General features: G+C 37.2%; 1 protein-coding gene across 2 annotated transcripts in view; it reads left to right on the top strand.

Moving 5' to 3' along the window:
* LOC149807413 (jouberin-like) overlaps positions 1-18,831 on the top strand; it is a 146,889-nt gene that overhangs the window by 79,788 nt on the left and 48,270 nt on the right. For both annotated transcript variants that reach the window (XM_089966517.1, XM_089966508.1), the window contains exon 26: positions 1,678-1,809. In XM_089966517.1, the coding sequence (XP_089822643.1) occupies positions 1,678-1,809 (132 nt within the window). The remainder of the gene's footprint in view (positions 1-1,677; positions 1,810-18,831) is intronic.

The following is an 18,831-nucleotide window of genomic DNA, read 5'->3' as shown; positions in this document are numbered from 1 at the left end:
ACTTCATTATGTCCTCCTTTAAGACAACCTTCTCCACCATGACAGCAGCATACCTGGATGACGTTCTACAGAAACATACAATAAGTTCTTATGCATGACATGAACCACCTTTCACACTCCTTTCCCCTTGATAGGGTTCCTAGTGTGCAGGACAAGTCCAATCTTAACCACACACATTATTTCATCTATCTAGATATTGACTTCCTGACCTATCTCAACCAAATTCAGCTTTTCCCAGCTGCATTGCTTGGATCACTGAACTGTCAGAGTTTATTTCTGTGAAGAATTCCATCTCAGGGAGGGATTTTCTTCAACTACTGCCTTTTCAGTGTGGCAGTGGACTAACTCTGTCTCAGCCACATCTTCAAGCACCCCTTGTAGATGGCACTCTTGGCCCAATGTCACCCTTTTATGAGCTGCTTAGATCATTCGATATCATTCTTAATGGAAATTCAACACTTCCAGTGGCAGAGGCAATACAGAGTGTGGCAAGAATGTGCCTGTAAACTCTTTAACAGGAAACTATTTGTACAGATGCCAGTTGATTAGGACTCACTTACTACATGCTTTGTGATGGTGGTAAGTGAATGCTAGAGGAAAAGGTCCTTCATATCAACTTTTTTCAGTGCATGGAAAGATCTGCTTTATGAAAAGTGGTCTTAATAATGTCAGACAACTCTGGTGGTAAATTATATCCTCAAACAGAGGGGGTGACCAATTCATCAGAACTGTGTTTTATGGTATTTGAGTTTCTAGTGTGTCTGAGACTGTATCTTAGTGTAGATTTGTTGTATCCCAAGCTGGGCTAATGTCTTTTTGAATTTATTCTTCATTGTTGAGGAAAGACCAACTGCTACATAGGGAGTGGTCTCTCCTCCCATCTGTCTTTCATAAGATTAGCACTCTGTGGGTCTGTGACAACAAATGTTTTAGTGACAAGGCAGAATCACAAATTGCCTTCCTTTGTTTTCACATTTCTGTACCCTGAGGCCTAGGCCATCAGTGCCTTGTCAATCAATTGAGTGGGGTGTGGGCTTATGCCTTCCCTCCAGCAGTGAGGAACCAGGATAGAAGAGTATTTGTTATTGCCCCTCTAAGATGGAAGAAAACTTATTTGATTGATCTACTTGACCTCATGATACACTTTCCCAAGAGGATAATTGTGACCCCCACGATGCTCAAGCAACTGAGATCATCAGTTTTTCATTTTTCCACAACCTCTTTGTTTATCTCTACTGGTCACAGATCAGAAGAATTAATCAGAGTTGATTTAAATGTTCATGGTTCAGGGAGAAATTTGTGGATCAGGGAAGATGTCCTTTTATTTCTTTAGAAATAATTGTTGTTGATCATGAGGTCTTTAAAGCAACCACGAAATCCCCCAAAACTGATATAGTGAATTCAGTGACCTAGTTTTAAATCAATCAAACCATTTGGAATACGTGAGTAATACATTTGTAAGCACAAAAATGAAAATTATTCTAGTGAAGATTTGTTTTGCATACACTAAGAAAGTACATATCATGCTTTGGGATATATAATTTTCTTAGGCTTTTCTTATTTCACATTAGTCAAATGAAGAAGAAAAATCAAGCTGTAAGGAAAACTTTTTCTTAATTTTATGCAGAAATAAAAGATTTTCATTTCCTCATGAAGCTTATAAATTGTCCTTGACAGAATCAGATGGCAGCCATACCGTTGTTGGATTTACCAGGGATGACAACTTCTACCTCACCACATCTCACACAAACCAGTTTAATGGGAACAACCTATGACACTGGTTTATTTGGCTCCACTCCAAGATCTTTGGTAAGTTCAGAGTTCTATCATACAGTTACATGTAGATCAAAACATGTGGAAAATATGCTGTCTAGAGCTGCAGAACATAAATGTGCAATAATCCAATATTTTCCTTGAAATTTTGAATTATTTGCAAGTAACACAGTTTTACTTAACCAACAAAATCTGGAACCAGACCTGAGCTTATATGTGAAAACTGTAAGCTAATTAGCTGATTTCAGCTCTTTTGATTAAGAATTTTGTTATTATGCCAGAGTATAGTGTAAAATAGGGATATCAGCCATTGTTTTCAGCTTTTTTCTCTAATCACCTGATGTCTGTGGACTTAATGGATTAAATATTTTTCCAGCACTGCTTCCTAGTTAATGCAGTTACTTTAAAGTGACCACTGAGAAGAAGAAAACTGATCAGTCCATATTCTTTGAATTTTAATCACAAAGTTGAGAGGAATGAAGTGAAAAAGATAACAGAGTACTTGAAGTGCACATCCTGTTAATTCAGCTCCACTTCATTATGGCTTGCTATTTAGAAGAAAGAAAAAAAACAAAGATGGAAGATCTTTTAATTTTACTTTAAAAATTAGGCCAGTTCTTACTTGATATAGAATGTATGTTTCACTGTAAACTACACTAAGACTGAATGTTACAAGATACCAGTTTAAAAATGTTATTTTCTTTCTGTTATGGTTCAGCAGCAGAGAGGGTGAACAGACCATAGAATTCCGACAAAACAAATAAAACAAACAAATAAATCATCTCGTAGAAAGGTCAAGATTTTACAAATGAACTTTTCCTTGAGATGTTTTATTTCTGTAATGGACGATTGTACTAATAAAACCTCAGTTCGAAATAGTATCTGAAAACATAAAGTACTCTACGTGTTTATTTATTTCTTGTTTATTTTTTTGACGACCAACGTTGGTAGGCACCCTCTCTGCTGCTCCCCCTGTTACCCAAATATTTTATCAATACCCACACGATATCTTGTTCTTGGATCATGTAAATTTATTGTTATAAATCCATGTGGGGTAGCTTGCGCTCGTGAGAAGAAATTTTTGAATTTAATTATATCCATGTCACCACCACACCAAGTTTGATGAATATTTCGCAACGTGTGTGTGTCTACGCCATTAAACACAACTAAAATATTGCAGTTGTCTCTAATCACCTTCGGAATTTGTGTATATCGTTGAGTAACATAGATCACATCTGTATTTTTATGTCTACCTCGGGAAAATATTCTGGCTGGATTTGATTGTTTATCTAGCATCACATCGTCGTATACAACTAAATTATTAATAAATCCGTCTATGGAATCTACGGATGGTGCTTCATCAATATCGGTTATAAACTCTATAACATCATTATCCTCATCCAGTAATCGTGCGTTTTCATTGAAATCTTTAAGTACATCATAACATCGTTGATCATCAACGGATGGTGCTACTAAATATAATTTATCCCATTTCAACCATCTCATTATCAGATTAAGTAATAACTGTGTCTTACCCGATCCAGATGGTCCTATGATAATCATTCTGATGGAGTTCGGTAGCGCAGGATGATGCTTAACTGGCTCTCGTTGCCGAGTTGCTGAGAAATCAATTATATCCATATATATTATGACATGAATTTATATTGTTTACGCTGTAGAGTTAAAACTCCAACTACTGATTTAGCTACGGTTATAACAAAAAATAAAAAAATAGCGTACGGTGGAAAATGTTCTATATGCGGTAGAAGGAAATTTTCGTTTTTACCTAATAAGCGTGGTGGTGATATTGCTAATTTGATGTCAAAGTTTCCAGGTGCTCCATGGGCTAAATACAGTGGAGAAAAACATCTACCAGGATATAATTATTGCGGTCCTGGTACTCGACTCGATATCAGGCTCGATGATCAAGATCAACCAAAACCAGGCGAGGAACCAATAAATGCTATTGATCGAGCTTGTCATGCTCATGATGTAGCTTATAAAAGTCAAAATCTACAACATAGGCATATTGCAGATGTAAAATTAATTCATTCATTAAATTCTATAAAAAATAAAAATATTAGAGAATCATTAGCTAATTGGTTAGTAAGATCCTCGATGAAAGGTAAATTAGCGATTGGGGCTGGTAATTAATAATGGAATCAATTTATTATTCGCCGAGAGGATACTGGAGAGGCAAAGCAGCAATTGGTAAACTCGCTGATGCAGCGGCGGTTAAACATTCTACTGCTAAAACGTGGTTGTCCAGGCAGGCAATATGGCAAATTTATCTACCACGTCCTAAACAAATTCAGTACTCGTATTTCGATGTCAGTGTTCCTAATGAAGTTCATCAAGCTGATATTCTGTTTTTACCGCATGATACTGTGCGTGGAAAAACGTACAAATACGCGTTAACCGTAATTGATGTTGCAAGTAGATATAAAGAAGCAGAGCCGCTATCGGCGAAAACATCATCTGAAGTAGCCGATGCGTTTGAACGAATTTATCAACGAGGTGGTGGACCACAAGGTGGTCTGTGATGGCCACAGCTGCTACAGGTTGATCCTGGTAAGGAATTTCTTGGTCCAGTATCATCGCTGATGAAACAACATAATACCAAAATACGACGAGGTCATACTGCAATTCACCGTGATCAAGCAATTGTTGAGCGATTTAATCGAACACTTGCTGAACGGTTATTTGGATATCAATACGCGAGGGAATTTATTCAGGATAAAAGATCTCGCGAATGGGTTGCAAGATTACCAGGCGTGATAGCTGCATTAAATAATGAAATCACACGAACAACCAACATGAAACCCATTAGCGCGGTCACAAAAAAAAATATACCAACACAACGAAAAGATGCTGGAAAACAAAAAATATTAGGTGATGTCACAGTCAGATATTTATATGAGCCTGGTGAACTTGAAGGTGGTAAAGCGAGAGCGACTGATCCTATTTGGAGTGTTACCACACACAAAATATCTACCGTGACAAGATCCACTGGAAGAAATGTAGGCGTTTCCAGACCCGCAATCTACAGATTAGATTCGGCCGCTCCTCAACGTGGATTTACACGTGAACAACTACAAATAATTCCCGCGGATACACAACTACCACCGCGATCACTCCGGTGATTTCGATCACTTAACTAGCACCCAAGGCGCTAGCGCCAAGGGTGCCTGCACTCAAGGCGCTAGCGCCTCTACGTCGATTACACTCAAGACAGGTTAACATGGTATTTTCTCGTGTATGACCGCGACTATTATCTTTTCTATCTACGGTGAATTGTCTTGAATCATTACTGGAATACCGCCATAACATTATACAATTACAACTGATGCAATGATTGTTCTGCTGCTGTTTTAACTCAATAATAAATTCAACATCAAGATCAAAGTCACGTTTATTTTTTTTGTCAGATTGTTTGTATCCGATTAATTTTTTTCTTATTATATCATCATCGATGATGTTAAATTTATCAACGATTTCAGGAATTATAATTCTACGTAATTGAGATATATTTCTGACCCTCGATACCGCTAAATAAACTAAATTTGACCACTCAATGCGATCGTCTACAATCCAGACTCGTGTGTCAGAAATAGTTAATCCCTGAGACGAGTGGATCGTCATAGCGTATCCCAACACCCATGGAGATTTGTCAGCGCGTAATGCATCTTCGACCACACTGATATCAACAGCGACAATATCATTTAATACGAGATTCTGTTTCCTTGACTCTGTCAAGGGTCCTGGAATATCAACATTAATATTCTGTTTTCGTGTATCTGATGGTCTATAACATAACGGAACGGGTAATTCTGAATATTGTTCTTTATGCAGCTGAAATAACTGTTGTTGTAAAGCGTCTCTGATTATTTTTCTACTTGCTACGATCAAATCGTTGGGCCTCCATAAATTTAAAAAATCACTCATTGATGTCTCTGAGATCACTCCACGTATTATTTCACACTGAATTTTGTTTGATTGTAATCTGATTAATTTTTTAAACTCCTTCAAATTTGCATCAAGAGCTCTATGATCATCATCTATTTCTTCGTAATAATCAACGAAATTTTTTGACCAATCATGTGGAGATGGTCCAACAAAAGGCGGAGGTTGACCATGATCGCCACACATTATTATGGCGGTATTTTTCGTCAACAACCAATCAAGAAACTTTTTTAATGTATCCAATGACACCGTGCATATCTCATCCCAAATAATTATTTTAGGTATATATTTTTCTCCCATCCGTTCAGGAGTCCATGTATCTCCGCGCCACCGAAAGAAACTATGATACGTACACGATTGTACTTGCCGCTGTTTCATCTCACGTGCAAGTCTATGTGTGGGTGTCAGCACGATTATATCTGAATTTCTGAAAACATTAATCGTTCGAGTTGTTTTGCCGCATCCACCAGGTCCATTGAGATATACTGTCTTATATCTGGTTATTGGATCACTCAACGATGGTGCCTTCGACATTTCTGATATTTTATTACCCTCACGATAAAAATCTCTCACTGGAACATCTGCTGATTCTGCATAATTGTGTAATAGTTCCTTTTTTATTCTCCACGAACCCCATCGTTCATCATTACTTGTAAATTTCATAACAGGTTCTAAATATTTACTTGAAATATAAAACGAATCTGTTGCGACTCTGACTGCGGTCTCAGGAAATCTATTAATCATCGATAATAAATTTATAGAAACATAAGCCAACATGGAAGATCTTAGATGAGTATATTGCGGGGAGACGTCATTTATGTAACTAACGATCGTACCTAATTTTGTTCCGTCGGATAAATAAACACTCTCTCGATTTACAAACGTATTTTTCGCCGTTGTATCAGCGATTATAAAATCGTACTCGGCATCATCTAGAATTAATCGTGCGTGATGTCTTTTATAATCATATGCATCACCTTGAGTAAATTTACCTATAATTTTTCTACCGAGATCTTTTGCGGTTTTGAGTTTATTAGGAATATCATCTTCGGAAATATCAGGATATTTTTCCTTAAACTCGCTAATAACTTCAGAATCTGACATGGGCAACCAAACTTTGGTCTGTGCATGATATGATATAATTGCCTCACTGACAACCAACGATGTCAGTATCATACAATCTAGCATATATCGCAACAAAACTATAGGTGCCCAACGTTTTTCACAAAAATGTCTGCCAAACCAAACATAACAAATCTTGTGAAGATTTTCGTTACTCTCGAACAACTCAATACAGGCGAATCCAGTCAGATCAAAATCAGGTAATGGTCCATTAATTGCCACTCGCGTCATCTCGTTTGTAGGGTGACCAAATCTTTCAAAGTATACAGAACAATCTCCGTATCCCAGAAAACTTCCTGGATAACATGCAACCATATCAACCGAAATAACATCATTGTAATTGTATTTGGTATTCCATAATCCGCCATGTCCATATTCAACGCAACTTGCGCGTACGTCCTCGAGTAAATCAAATCGTGTTGGTTTCCATGAATTTCGTTCTCTGGCGAAATGAGCCGCAACAGATGGAACGGTAAAACAATTAGTTAGTAATTTGTCAGTATTTTCCGCGTGCTTGCACTGTAAAAACGTCGCAAGATTTTTCATCTCGTCATGGAGGGATTCTGTGCGATATATTTCACCGTTCGGTTTGACAAACTGATCAAATTCACCCTCCTCATTACTTTTAAATAACCATACCGATACAGGATCGGTTTTACTTATTTTGTTGATAAAATCAAACATATCTGTGGGGTAAAATCTAACAGTTCGATCACGTGGAAATATTGTTACCGCGTTAGTCCATGCGTGCGCGTTATGATCGATAATATTTATTGGAGCTCCTTTCGATTTATATTTCGACTGGTACAGTACTTCTCCCGTTATTGTCGCCACAGTTATTGGAAATTTTAATATTTTTCCTAACTCAGCAACATCTTTTATTGTAGCACCGGTATCCTTAACTGAATCAGCCCACGAGTTTATTTTTTCACGCCTTAAATCGGTTAATCCATTTCCACGCATCGCGTTTGTAAAGTGTTCTATTACTCGCTCGGCTACACAATTTAACCTTGAAAATTTCATCGGCGCTAGTTTATCAACGTTGGGTTTTTTTATTTATCTCATAGATTCCATAAATAACCGCCGTTACAGGATACGCTCGTTCATAATACGGTTTGTCAATACCCGTCAGTAGACCCGGTCTGGAATTTTTACTTAATATGATAGTTTTATTATTACCAAGGACAGGATCATATTTGTCACGGATAATCCAACTATCTGTTTCTGTTAATACAATAAATTTTACTCTGAAGAAATATTTTTGATTGCCCTCGTATTCAGCGATGTAGTTAATGATAGTTGCCGCTCGCTTGTCGTTCATTGTGGCGTCCTTGACAGCGTCCTTGACTTTGTCGACACTGACTTTGCCAGTGTTGCGTATGATCTTGAACGTTGACCATGTATGAGATGCACCATCCGTGTAAAATTCTTTCTTGGCGTCGTGAATTTTCGAGATCAAACTTTTATTTTTCGGATCAACCAGATCTCGTACTGGCAAGTCAGAAGATAATCTGTCAAGGTTGAATTTATATTTAACAGGCCTAGTTTGGGATAATCTCTCAAACTCGTACATATAATTAAAACAAATATTTAAATAAAGAAAATTATATATATATACAATGTCCCAATGCAGATGGTTGATGATCGGCTCAGTAAATCGATGCAACAAATCCTGTAGAAAGGAATTTTGTTGGATGCACTCACAAAACATACGACGAGGAAGTCTAGGACCAATACCATGTCTACGGTGTGGTATTGGAGTGCGAGGAAAGACAGAATTATGTGGGAAGTGCGGCGGAAAACGGTTCAGAGAACTTAAAAGATATTATGACAAAAAAAATAATAGCGGTGAAAACGCTATAAAATCCGTGAGGGATTATATATCAAGATTTCAGACAAACAATGATTTAAACGTATAATATTATTATAATGGAGCAAAATATATTTGTCCCACATCCTGTCATAACAAACTATGAATCAAATATTAATGGTATCATCAGACACTGCAAGTTGAAGAGACAAGTTGGTTATATTACTAATCATGGTTATCTAATGTTCACATGCGGGGGGGAAAAGAAACATTATCTGTGTCATAGATTTACGTATGAATGTTTCTTCGGAGTGATCAAAGACGGTCTTGTTATTGATCATATTGACGGGGATACTCAAAACAATAATTTATCCAATTTACAAGCTATCTCTCACAGCGAGAATAATACACGTGGAAATACAGGAAGATGTAAGACAATCGGAAAGAGGGCGGTAATTTCCTCAAACATAGAAACTGGCAAAGAAATTATGTTTCGTTCAATATCTTCTGCTACGAAATATTTTGATATTCACCCGCATTCAGTACAAAAAGTAGCAGAAAATATGTATAAAACCACCTTATCGAAAAAATATAAGCAGAAAATTATCTTTAAGTATCAATAACTATCATCACCACATTATTAACTATCATCACCACATTATTAACTATCATCACCACATTGAATTAATTTTTTTAATTTATGTCACAGTAGGTCCTCCACACACTACTGAATTTTTGATTATATAAGGGGAGATTACTTTGTAATATATAGGTTTCTTCGTAGATGGTTGGTTTTTTATGATCGTAATTAGTCAGTTTAACTAATTACATCGTAACTAATTACATCGTAACTAATTACTCGTAGAAGTATTATTTATGTTTTTTAAATATTTCCCCATCATACAACATTACGAGAGATCATGATAATGTTATTGATCCGTAGGAAGCTGTGTGTGAAACAGAAACCGTTGTCATGGTAATCGACCTGCAGTTGTGTGTTCATGCCAGTGTTATTATTGATTCTCAGTCTGCTTAGGAAAACCGCCACAAATACAGAAACTGTTGTTATTGATTCTCTGTCTGCTTAGGAAAACCGCCACAAATACAGAAACTGTTATTATTCAGAAACTGTTATAAATACAGAAACTGTTATTATTCAGAAACCGCTGTTATAAATACAGAAACTGTTATTATTCAGAAACCGCTACAAATACAGAAACTGTATTTATTCAGAAACTGTTATAAATACAGAAACCGCTGTTTACTGTAAATGTTGGTTCCTTAGCTATATAGCTAGCTATATAGCTAGCTATATATTAACTTCCGAAACATATGTTCGTAACAATGTTTGATAGCTCGATCAGTATGGTATTGGACTGTGACGCTCGCAGTCCAGGATCAAACCCCCATGGCTGACAATTTGTCGGTGGTGTACGCATAATTGCGATTTTTATAATAGTGGGGGGAACCGCAAAAACCCCCCCGCTCAGCAAAATTCCCAACCACAATATTGACTTGTGGTTGATACATATTTTCGTATCACCCGCTGGATTAATTATTGTGGGTGGGTTTTTGCTGAGCGTACATGTTTGTACTGTCCTTAGTTAGTGCCGTTTCATTCATAATCTGAGCTCGCTAATACACTCGATAGGGGCTCTTCATTCATTGTATATATCCATTTCATTGTATATATGTTATATGTATATCCTCTAAACTTGGTAGATTGCGGTGGCAAGCTACGAGTTTAATGAGGACTGTGCTGTCCTTGTGCCGTCCTTAGTTAGTTATATGTTATGTGTATATCCTCTAAACTTGGTAGATTGCGGTGGCAAGCTACGAGTTTAATGAGGACTGTGCTGTCCTTGTGCCGTCCTTAGTTAGTTATATGTATATCCTCTAAACTTGGTAGATTGCGGTGGCAAGCTACGAGTTTAATGAGGATTGTGCCGTCCTTAGTTAGTTATATGTATATCCTCTAAACTTGGTAGATTGCGGTGGCAAGCTACGAGTTTAATGAGGATTGTGCTGTCCTTAGTTAGTTATATGTTATATGTATATCCTCTAAACTTGGTAGATTGCGGTGGCAAGCTACGAGTTTAATGAGGACTGTGTGTGCCGTCCTTAGTTAGTTATATGTTATATGTATATCCTCTAAACTTGGTAGATTGCGGTGGCAAGCTACGAGTTTAATGAGGATTGTGCTGTCCTCCCTCTTGGGCCTCTAGACCGTTGTTTGGCGGGTTAGGGGCTCTCGTAGAGGGAATATTTGCCTAATGAACTTGGTAGATTGCGGTGGCAAGCTACGAGTTCTTGGTTGTGCTGTCCCTGAAACATCCCGACGAACTCGCTAATACACTCGATAGGTGTTCTGGGATATTTTTTTTATTTTAAAGATTTATATATTATATAATGAACCATGAAAATATCAATGATGTAATTGTCGCTATTAAAAAATTGAAAAAAGATGGAATTAATATATCTGATGAACTTAATCCTGAAAAAATAGTTTCTGACTTTGAGATTTTACAAGAACGTAAAACCATGGGGACACACACACTATCATCTGAATACAGGCTCATGAAACGGATTCAATCGGCAATGTTTCAGTCGCTAGCTACCGTAGAAGATGATCATGTGAAGGAGTTCGTTCCTCTTTCTACCGCCGTAGAAAGAATTAAATCGTTATTATCCCACGAGTATGAGGCAAAGAAAACGATTAGTACTCGCATAAGACTATTAAGAAAAATTATGTCAGATCGTGAAACGATCCAAAGTAACCTCGTTACTGGTGAAACGATCCAGAGTAACCTCGTTACTGGTGAAACGGTCCAGAGTAGCCTCGTTACTGGTGATAATGAAAATGAAAGTTTTGGTAACTGGGGTCCATGTCAACGCTGACCACGTGTATTGGTAGTCAAAATCAAGAAAGTTCTAACCTTGTCAAATTGTTCCTAATAAATTTTATTTATTATAAATTTTATTTATTAATAATATTATTTTTACTGAGGATTTATTTTTTTTTATACTAAAATCAAGAAAAATGCACAAATTACTTGATTCTGACGGGGTAGTTGGTAGTCAAAATCAAAGAAAAATGCACGAATTACTTGATTTCTGACGGGGTAGTTGGTAGTCAAAATCAGGAAAATTGAGCAATTTCGTTGTATTTTAGTAAAAAAAAAATAAAAATCTCAGTAAAAATAATATTATTAATAAATAAAATTAATTTATAATAAATAAAATTTATTAGGAACAATTTGACAAGGTTAGAACTTTCTTGATTTTGACGGGGTAGTTGGTAGTCAAAATCAAGTAATTCGTGCATTTTTATGTTTCTGAGGGGGTAGTTGGTAGTCAAAATCAAGTAATTCGCGCATTTTTATGTTTCTGAGGGGGTAGTTGGTAGTCAAAATCAAGTAATTTGTACAATTTCAGTAAAAATCAGGAAAATTAATAAATCCTATTTTTTTTTGTGATAGAAATTTTAATTTTACTTTCATCGACCAGCTTTTTTAGTTGCCTGGGCCGATTAATTTGTACCAAACACAAATTTGTGCCAGTAATAATAAAATATTTTTTTATTTATTTTTTTAAGTTGATCGAATTTGATTCTGATCTCTGTTACAAATGTTCTTCTAACTGTTAAGAAATCCTCGCGTGTAAAAACCCTCCATTACATAAAGATCTACGACAAAAGTCCTTAGACAGAAATCCTTAAGACAAAAGTCTTACGACTTTACATACAGATTTATTACAAGCTCTTCTTCACGTATGTCAATTAAGCGATTAAGGTGGTCTGTGAGTTTAAAATTGATTCGTGTTAACATATTATTGTGACACCGTAAATACACAGGATTAGTTGGTTCTTGCACGATTAAACTTCCAGGGGGAACTTGTGGTGTGAACGTGTACAGGATGTATCCTTGTTGAGCTTGATTTGATCTTCCGAGATCTATTTGATAGCTGCCATCGATTACGTCACAAACCAGATTGACCGCGACCGTCGGTGTTATATTAACGATTCCCGGAGATACGTGTCTTCCACCGCCGTGTGGATCATTATCATGTCTAAGAACAGCTGCTGGTGGAATTAATTTTCTCCATGCATCGAGTAGTTTAGGAAAAAACTCATCAATGACATCATTGATAGATTTTCTTAACTCGGTTACACTATACCCGGGAAATTTATAATTTGGTACATCGGCTTCTGTTAATTTATATATTTCTAACCATTTAGGATTTTTAGATGATTCTAAAAGACTAAGCATCGCCTGAACTATTCGGTTATTAATATATTCCATATCTGATATAAGCTGATTTAATATTTCCACACGCGTGATGATTTTTTCACGCGATGACGCTGATATGTCAAAAATATGTTCGTTAAAATATTGATTTAGTTGATCTAGTTGTTTTTTACACTCTTGATTGATTTCCTGAAAATATTTAATAATCTTATCTCGATAAAAACCCTTAAAATGTCCTGTTTCCCCCGGATTTTTAAAAATCCATGCCTCAATTTCACCGAAGAAGGAAAAAATGTGAAGCATTGATTTATTTTTTATAATACGTAGTGTTTCCCCGTATGATGGATTAATTTCATGATATGATTGTCTATCCGTGACATAATCAGACTTTTTCGGTTCTGGTGGTATCGGTGTTATCGGTGGTGATATTTCAGGCCAACCTAGTACGGATCTTATCGTGGACTGATAAATATCAACGGCATAATCAGGCGAGTTTATTTCAATCGTCGAGGACAGGGTGGGTTCATGAACATTAATTGATATTTTTGATTCTTTTCCTGTTATTGATTTTATTCTACGCGCAAATTCCTCACTGATCTCTTCAATCTCGTAACTGCCAGTTGGTATTCCAACAACAACCCAGTCAGGTGTTCCATCGGGTTTGTTGTTGTTAGTAAATACGAGCGAATTATTTGCTGGTGTACCATTAAATGATTTTGATCTGATATTTGGCCAGCTGTAATATACTCGTAATTGTGCTAGTGCTATTTCTTTTACTGCAATTGCAGTGGGAAAGTTAATACTAAATTCAGGATTAATTGAACTTACCGAGATCATCGTTATCTTTGGCGGAGTTGTGTTGGTCACGATCTGTTGGAGTAATTCTGTCATTATTGATACTTGTATCTTTAATACCTTCGTCGTATATTTTGGTTATCATTGAAAATTCGAAATCAGATATAATTCCATCACTGAGACTCGCTGATAACAACGAGGATAATTTCGAGTATGCTACCGTCGCTGTATGTAATTTTATTTTGTAATCGGATAATTTTTCGTTCGTACAAGTACATATTTTTTTTGTGATGATATTAAGCACACCTGCAATAGTTGTTGCTGCTGAAATACAAATAGTTACAGCTACTGGTGCCATCGTTGTCAACGCTGATAATATTACACCGGTTCCAGCAACAACAGCGGATACTGAATAAACAATCACATCAACGATAACCAATCGTCGTCGATATTTTTTTACTTTTACTGTATATTGATCAACTTGATCTTTTAGCGCCGCCTGCCATTCACGCGCTTGATTGTATCTGTATTGTGCACCGTCCATATATATTTTTATGCAGTAACCAATTGAGGTGTTTCAGCTACAAATTCCAAACACCACCAGAAGGATGTTGCGGTTAATTTCTTATCAGCTGCTTCCAGAATAAATATTTCCTCGTTTCCGCTATTTAATACAACAGATACAACCCCGGAAAACCTGTCGGTGGAATGACGCCATGGAAACGTTGTAAATATTTCAAATTTTGCAGCACTAAACACGGACAACCTGTACACGCCAGTGACTGTTGCGGTATATTTGATAGTATTATTTTGCTGCGACCATGTTGCAAATCCCGATGATACCGTGCATACGATGTTTGTGATATGCCCGGGAGTTATTGCAGCTGAAATTTTAATCAAATTGGTTTTGCTGACAATCTCAGGAATTCCCGCTACGATGTTTTGCTGTTTTTGTTTGATCGTGTCTAGGTCAGTTTTGATATCAACGAGTTTCATGTCAATGACGCGTGGAGTACCGAAGAATTTATCTATGGTATCATCGATTTTTTGAAAATTTCTTCGAAATCTTCCAAAAGCTCCTGCGTGAACGTCATACTCAGCCCGTAACGTGGATAATTTACCGTCTACGGTGCCATAGTTGACATCGACGTATTTTTTTGTTGCTGCGTCTTCGTCAGATGTTGGATCTTTTAAAACTACTATTTTGTTCCCGTTCATGCTGAGTTCACCCATCATTGTGTCACCGGTGTTTCTCACGCGATTAGCAACACTTTTTGCAATTTCATCTCTGATGGTTTTAAGTGACATACTTGAATCTCTGATTTTGCCGCTATCAGTAAACACGGGAATATTATCTGTAACTGCACCAAGTACTCGTCGAACTATATCATTCCATTTGATATTGCTGGTTTTTAGTTTACCATATCGATCTTGAAAAATAACAACCTCATCTGGATCAACTCCAGCAAGGTTCATAATATCAGCAAGGTCATCCTTGGTCGCATACTTCGACAGATCAACGTCGGATTTTATTTTCTTACTAGTAGAAGATCTTCCGTAGATGTCAACCATTATAATAAGATCCGTTGTTTAAAATGCTTTACGCGCAACAAATCGGTTGCTTGTATAATCGTGCACGACTTTATGTGGCGGCCTGGATGATTTTGATATAGCATCGAGTACATTAATTACTTCACGGCCGCATATTGGCGGATCTGTCATTGTTTGTGTGGGTAGCGTTGAATACCAAACTTTGGAACCTCTGGTTGTTGCGTGGAGTGGTGCGACATACTTGATAAATTCAACAGGTGGAGCTAACCCGTACGAATCAAAATAAACAATTCCACGTGGATCAACCGCGTATGATACCCAATGAGTATCAAGATTAATAATACCTGTTTCAAGTTTGTTTGGTTGTTTCGGTAATTGATCTCGCATAAAAACACCTCTAAAGGCAGATATTTTTAATTTTTTAGCGGCATCAAGTAAATCAAAATTTGATGCTGGAACGTCTAACGAAATGACCCTGGAAGCCTTAGGCCTCTCCCCCAACGAGATCCTGGCAATCTTAAGCCGCGCCCCTTTTTTTTGTATCCTCGCCCTGTTGCCTTCTTTAGTGCCATTCCAGCGGCTGTTCCAACAGCACCTAACGCGGCCGCTTTTGCTACGGCTGGAGCAGCTGCAGCTATTAATGCCGGAATGGCCGCGAGAAGTGGAAATATACCACCCGTTTTAACCATGTCTTTGATGGCGCTCGGGGAGAGATGAAATTGAACTCCAGTTTTTGATTCTAGGGCTTTATTGAAATGTTTAATCTGATTATTTGTCAACGATAATTTGTTTGGACCACCACTAATATGATCTCGTTTTAGTGATATTTTAGTTCCGCATTTGTTGGCGGTTTTTGATTGAAGCTTTTTTACCTGACCAGGAGTCAGAGTAACATTAACATGACTGTACGACATTTTTATATAAAATATATTTTTCTAAATAACACGATTAAAGATTTTCCACCGGTGCATCAACGACCCTCATTCGACCACTGCCACCTTCAAGTAACATGGCCTTGTCGCTAAGTATGACCGCGATCGCTCTGTAAAAGGCACCACCAGCTGGTGGGTTAGTAACATGAGCTCGAAAGTGTATATCAACAACAGATTGTTTGGATAAATCAAGATGTTCTAGTGAAAAATAATAAATCGGGTACAATTTTTTAAAATCTAGTTGTGATATTTGCAAACCAGTATCTATATTTTGATCACGTCCCATGAATGACATTAAACGATGATATGCTCGCGCTACATGATTTTGTGCATAATTTAACAATATATCCTCGGATGGTTCTTGATGTCCATTTATCCGTAAAGAAACTTCACTAACTCCAAGGTTATCAAATATCATATGTGATTGTTCTTGATCATTTATCCGGTTAATATTTTGCAATGCAATAAAAATATGTCGTGGTGCAGAAACACCCTGTTGTGATGCTATATGCCATGTAAATAAACCATTAATATTGCTTTGAGCAGCATCTGTGGTTACTGTTAACCATGATAGCAATGATTTACCACCTTGATACATAAAAGATAGTAATTTTTGTTCCTCAGTAATAGATGGAGTCATTACTGGCATCCACAATGAAAGTTTTGATATATTTACTTTACCAGCATCAGCAACACCAACACCTCGCCAGATTGCATCATTATCATCACCTTTTCTTACGAGCACAATTGTGTGTTTAGCTCCAAAGATGACCTTTCTAACATTTCTGCAGAATCCAAAGATGTGAGATAATGGAATTGCACACGAAAAATTTCTATCATCTCCCGACAGCGCTGCTTGGCGTGTTGCAAATCCTAAGTTGAAAGTCTGGGTAATATCTTTTATGATTTCAAATTCAGCAGCTGGTCTACCTTCACGGTCTGGGTGGGCAGCTTCTGCCTGTGGATCAACTGCAGTAGCCCTTGGAGTGAGTACCTTGGTATACTGATTATGGTTAGCGTTGTCGGTGATATCTTTAGCGAACATCATTGTTGGACCAGCTGATCTTGTAAAGTCGTCAGAATATCTCGCCAGACCAATTATTGTTGTAGCAACATCAACATCCTTCTGAATTGATTCAATATTTTTTCCATCAATCATGTATGTGGCGCTATCAAACAGTGCCATAATTCCGTTGTTGACAAAACCAACACGCAAATTAGCAGCATATGCCGTATCAGCTGCAACATTCGTCACAAGTTTACCTTCTACTTCAATAAACGCCTCAGCGGGCAAGAAATATCTACTTGTATCATGAACCTGTAATTCGATTCTCCCTCGCTGATTTGGTAGTCTTGCGTCATAAGAATAAAATTGATAATCACGTACCGACTCGTACTTAAGGACAGGTGCCTCCATATCAAATGCTGGGTCTGATTCGCGCCTGAACATTTTTATTATAGTTACCATTTTTCCAAATGATGATCATCGTCGACGAAGACCGCTTCCTGCTATTAAATTTGCTGTTATATTTTTTTCTGCTTCTTCAGATATCGCCGCTAGTTTTTGATTTGCAGCCTGATTTATTATTTTACTTACGTCCGCGGGCATCACCTCAGTACTTGCCAGTTTCACCGGTGGTTGTTGTTTTCGTCGCAATAATCGTGCTAGTCTTTCCTTGATCGCCGAGAACGCCTTACCAGCAACATTGACAATTGCACCAGGAGCTTTATCACGAACAATATCAATAGCCTTCATCGATAATTGTTTTGCAACAGGTGCTACTTTTGGAGCTATCCTTGTAAATAATCCCCGAATGACATCACCAAGTCCATTTCCGTAAATAACACTATAGATTGGTAATCGTGAGTTTACCGCTCTAACCTGTGTGGGTTTACGATGATTATCATGCACAATCATCTTATTTTATTTACCATTTATCTAACAACTAGTCATCAACGAGCTCATCAATAAGTTCTCGGTAAACGCCAATATCCATGATACCACCTTGAAATAGTTGCCGACAAATATCAGCTGCTTCATTGGTTATTTCTGGTGAATTATTTCCAGCTCGTTTTCCTCCTATGAGAACTTCTAACCGTGACACGTCATTGATGATATTATCAGGACATAAACCACGTCCTGTTTTAGGTTCATCTTGAGGTGTTTTAAATACTGGTGGTTGCATTACCGGAGTAAGTACTTCAGCGGTGGCCGGGGGTGAGTCACCTTCTCGAAATCCATGTGGTGAACCTGTCGGTGGAAATGTTATTTCCGGTGCAGAAATTTTACGTAAAGGTGGAGGAATTTTCTTCGAGGAGGGTGATTTTTTAAGTGACTCTTTAGTCCTTTTAATTTCCGACTTCAACCTTTGCTGCGGCGAAGAAGATTGCTGTTGTTCTATTTGTTGCAGAGGTAGAGGAAGCTGATACTGGGAGGACTCTCCTTGTCCTAGTTGTTCCCGTCTCCCTCTAAGTCTATTTACTTCTTCATTAAGTCTTTCAAATTCTGGACCTCTAGCTTGTTTTTTATTGTAATATACGCGATATATCCATTTAATGAAATCATCATCATTTGTTTTTTCATGAGAGGGTTTTAAAAAATTAGATTTATTAGATATATTTTTTGATATCATCTCAG

Source organism: Sinohyriopsis cumingii, chromosome 1 (assembly GCF_028554795.1).
Source record: "Sinohyriopsis cumingii isolate HCF-2022 chromosome 1, ASM2855479v2, whole genome shotgun sequence".
In the NCBI taxonomy this organism is placed as follows: Eukaryota; Metazoa; Mollusca; class Bivalvia; order Unionida; family Unionidae; genus Sinohyriopsis; species Sinohyriopsis cumingii.
Note: the sequence above shows the minus strand (reverse complement) of the source record. Positions and strands in the feature narration are given on the sequence as shown.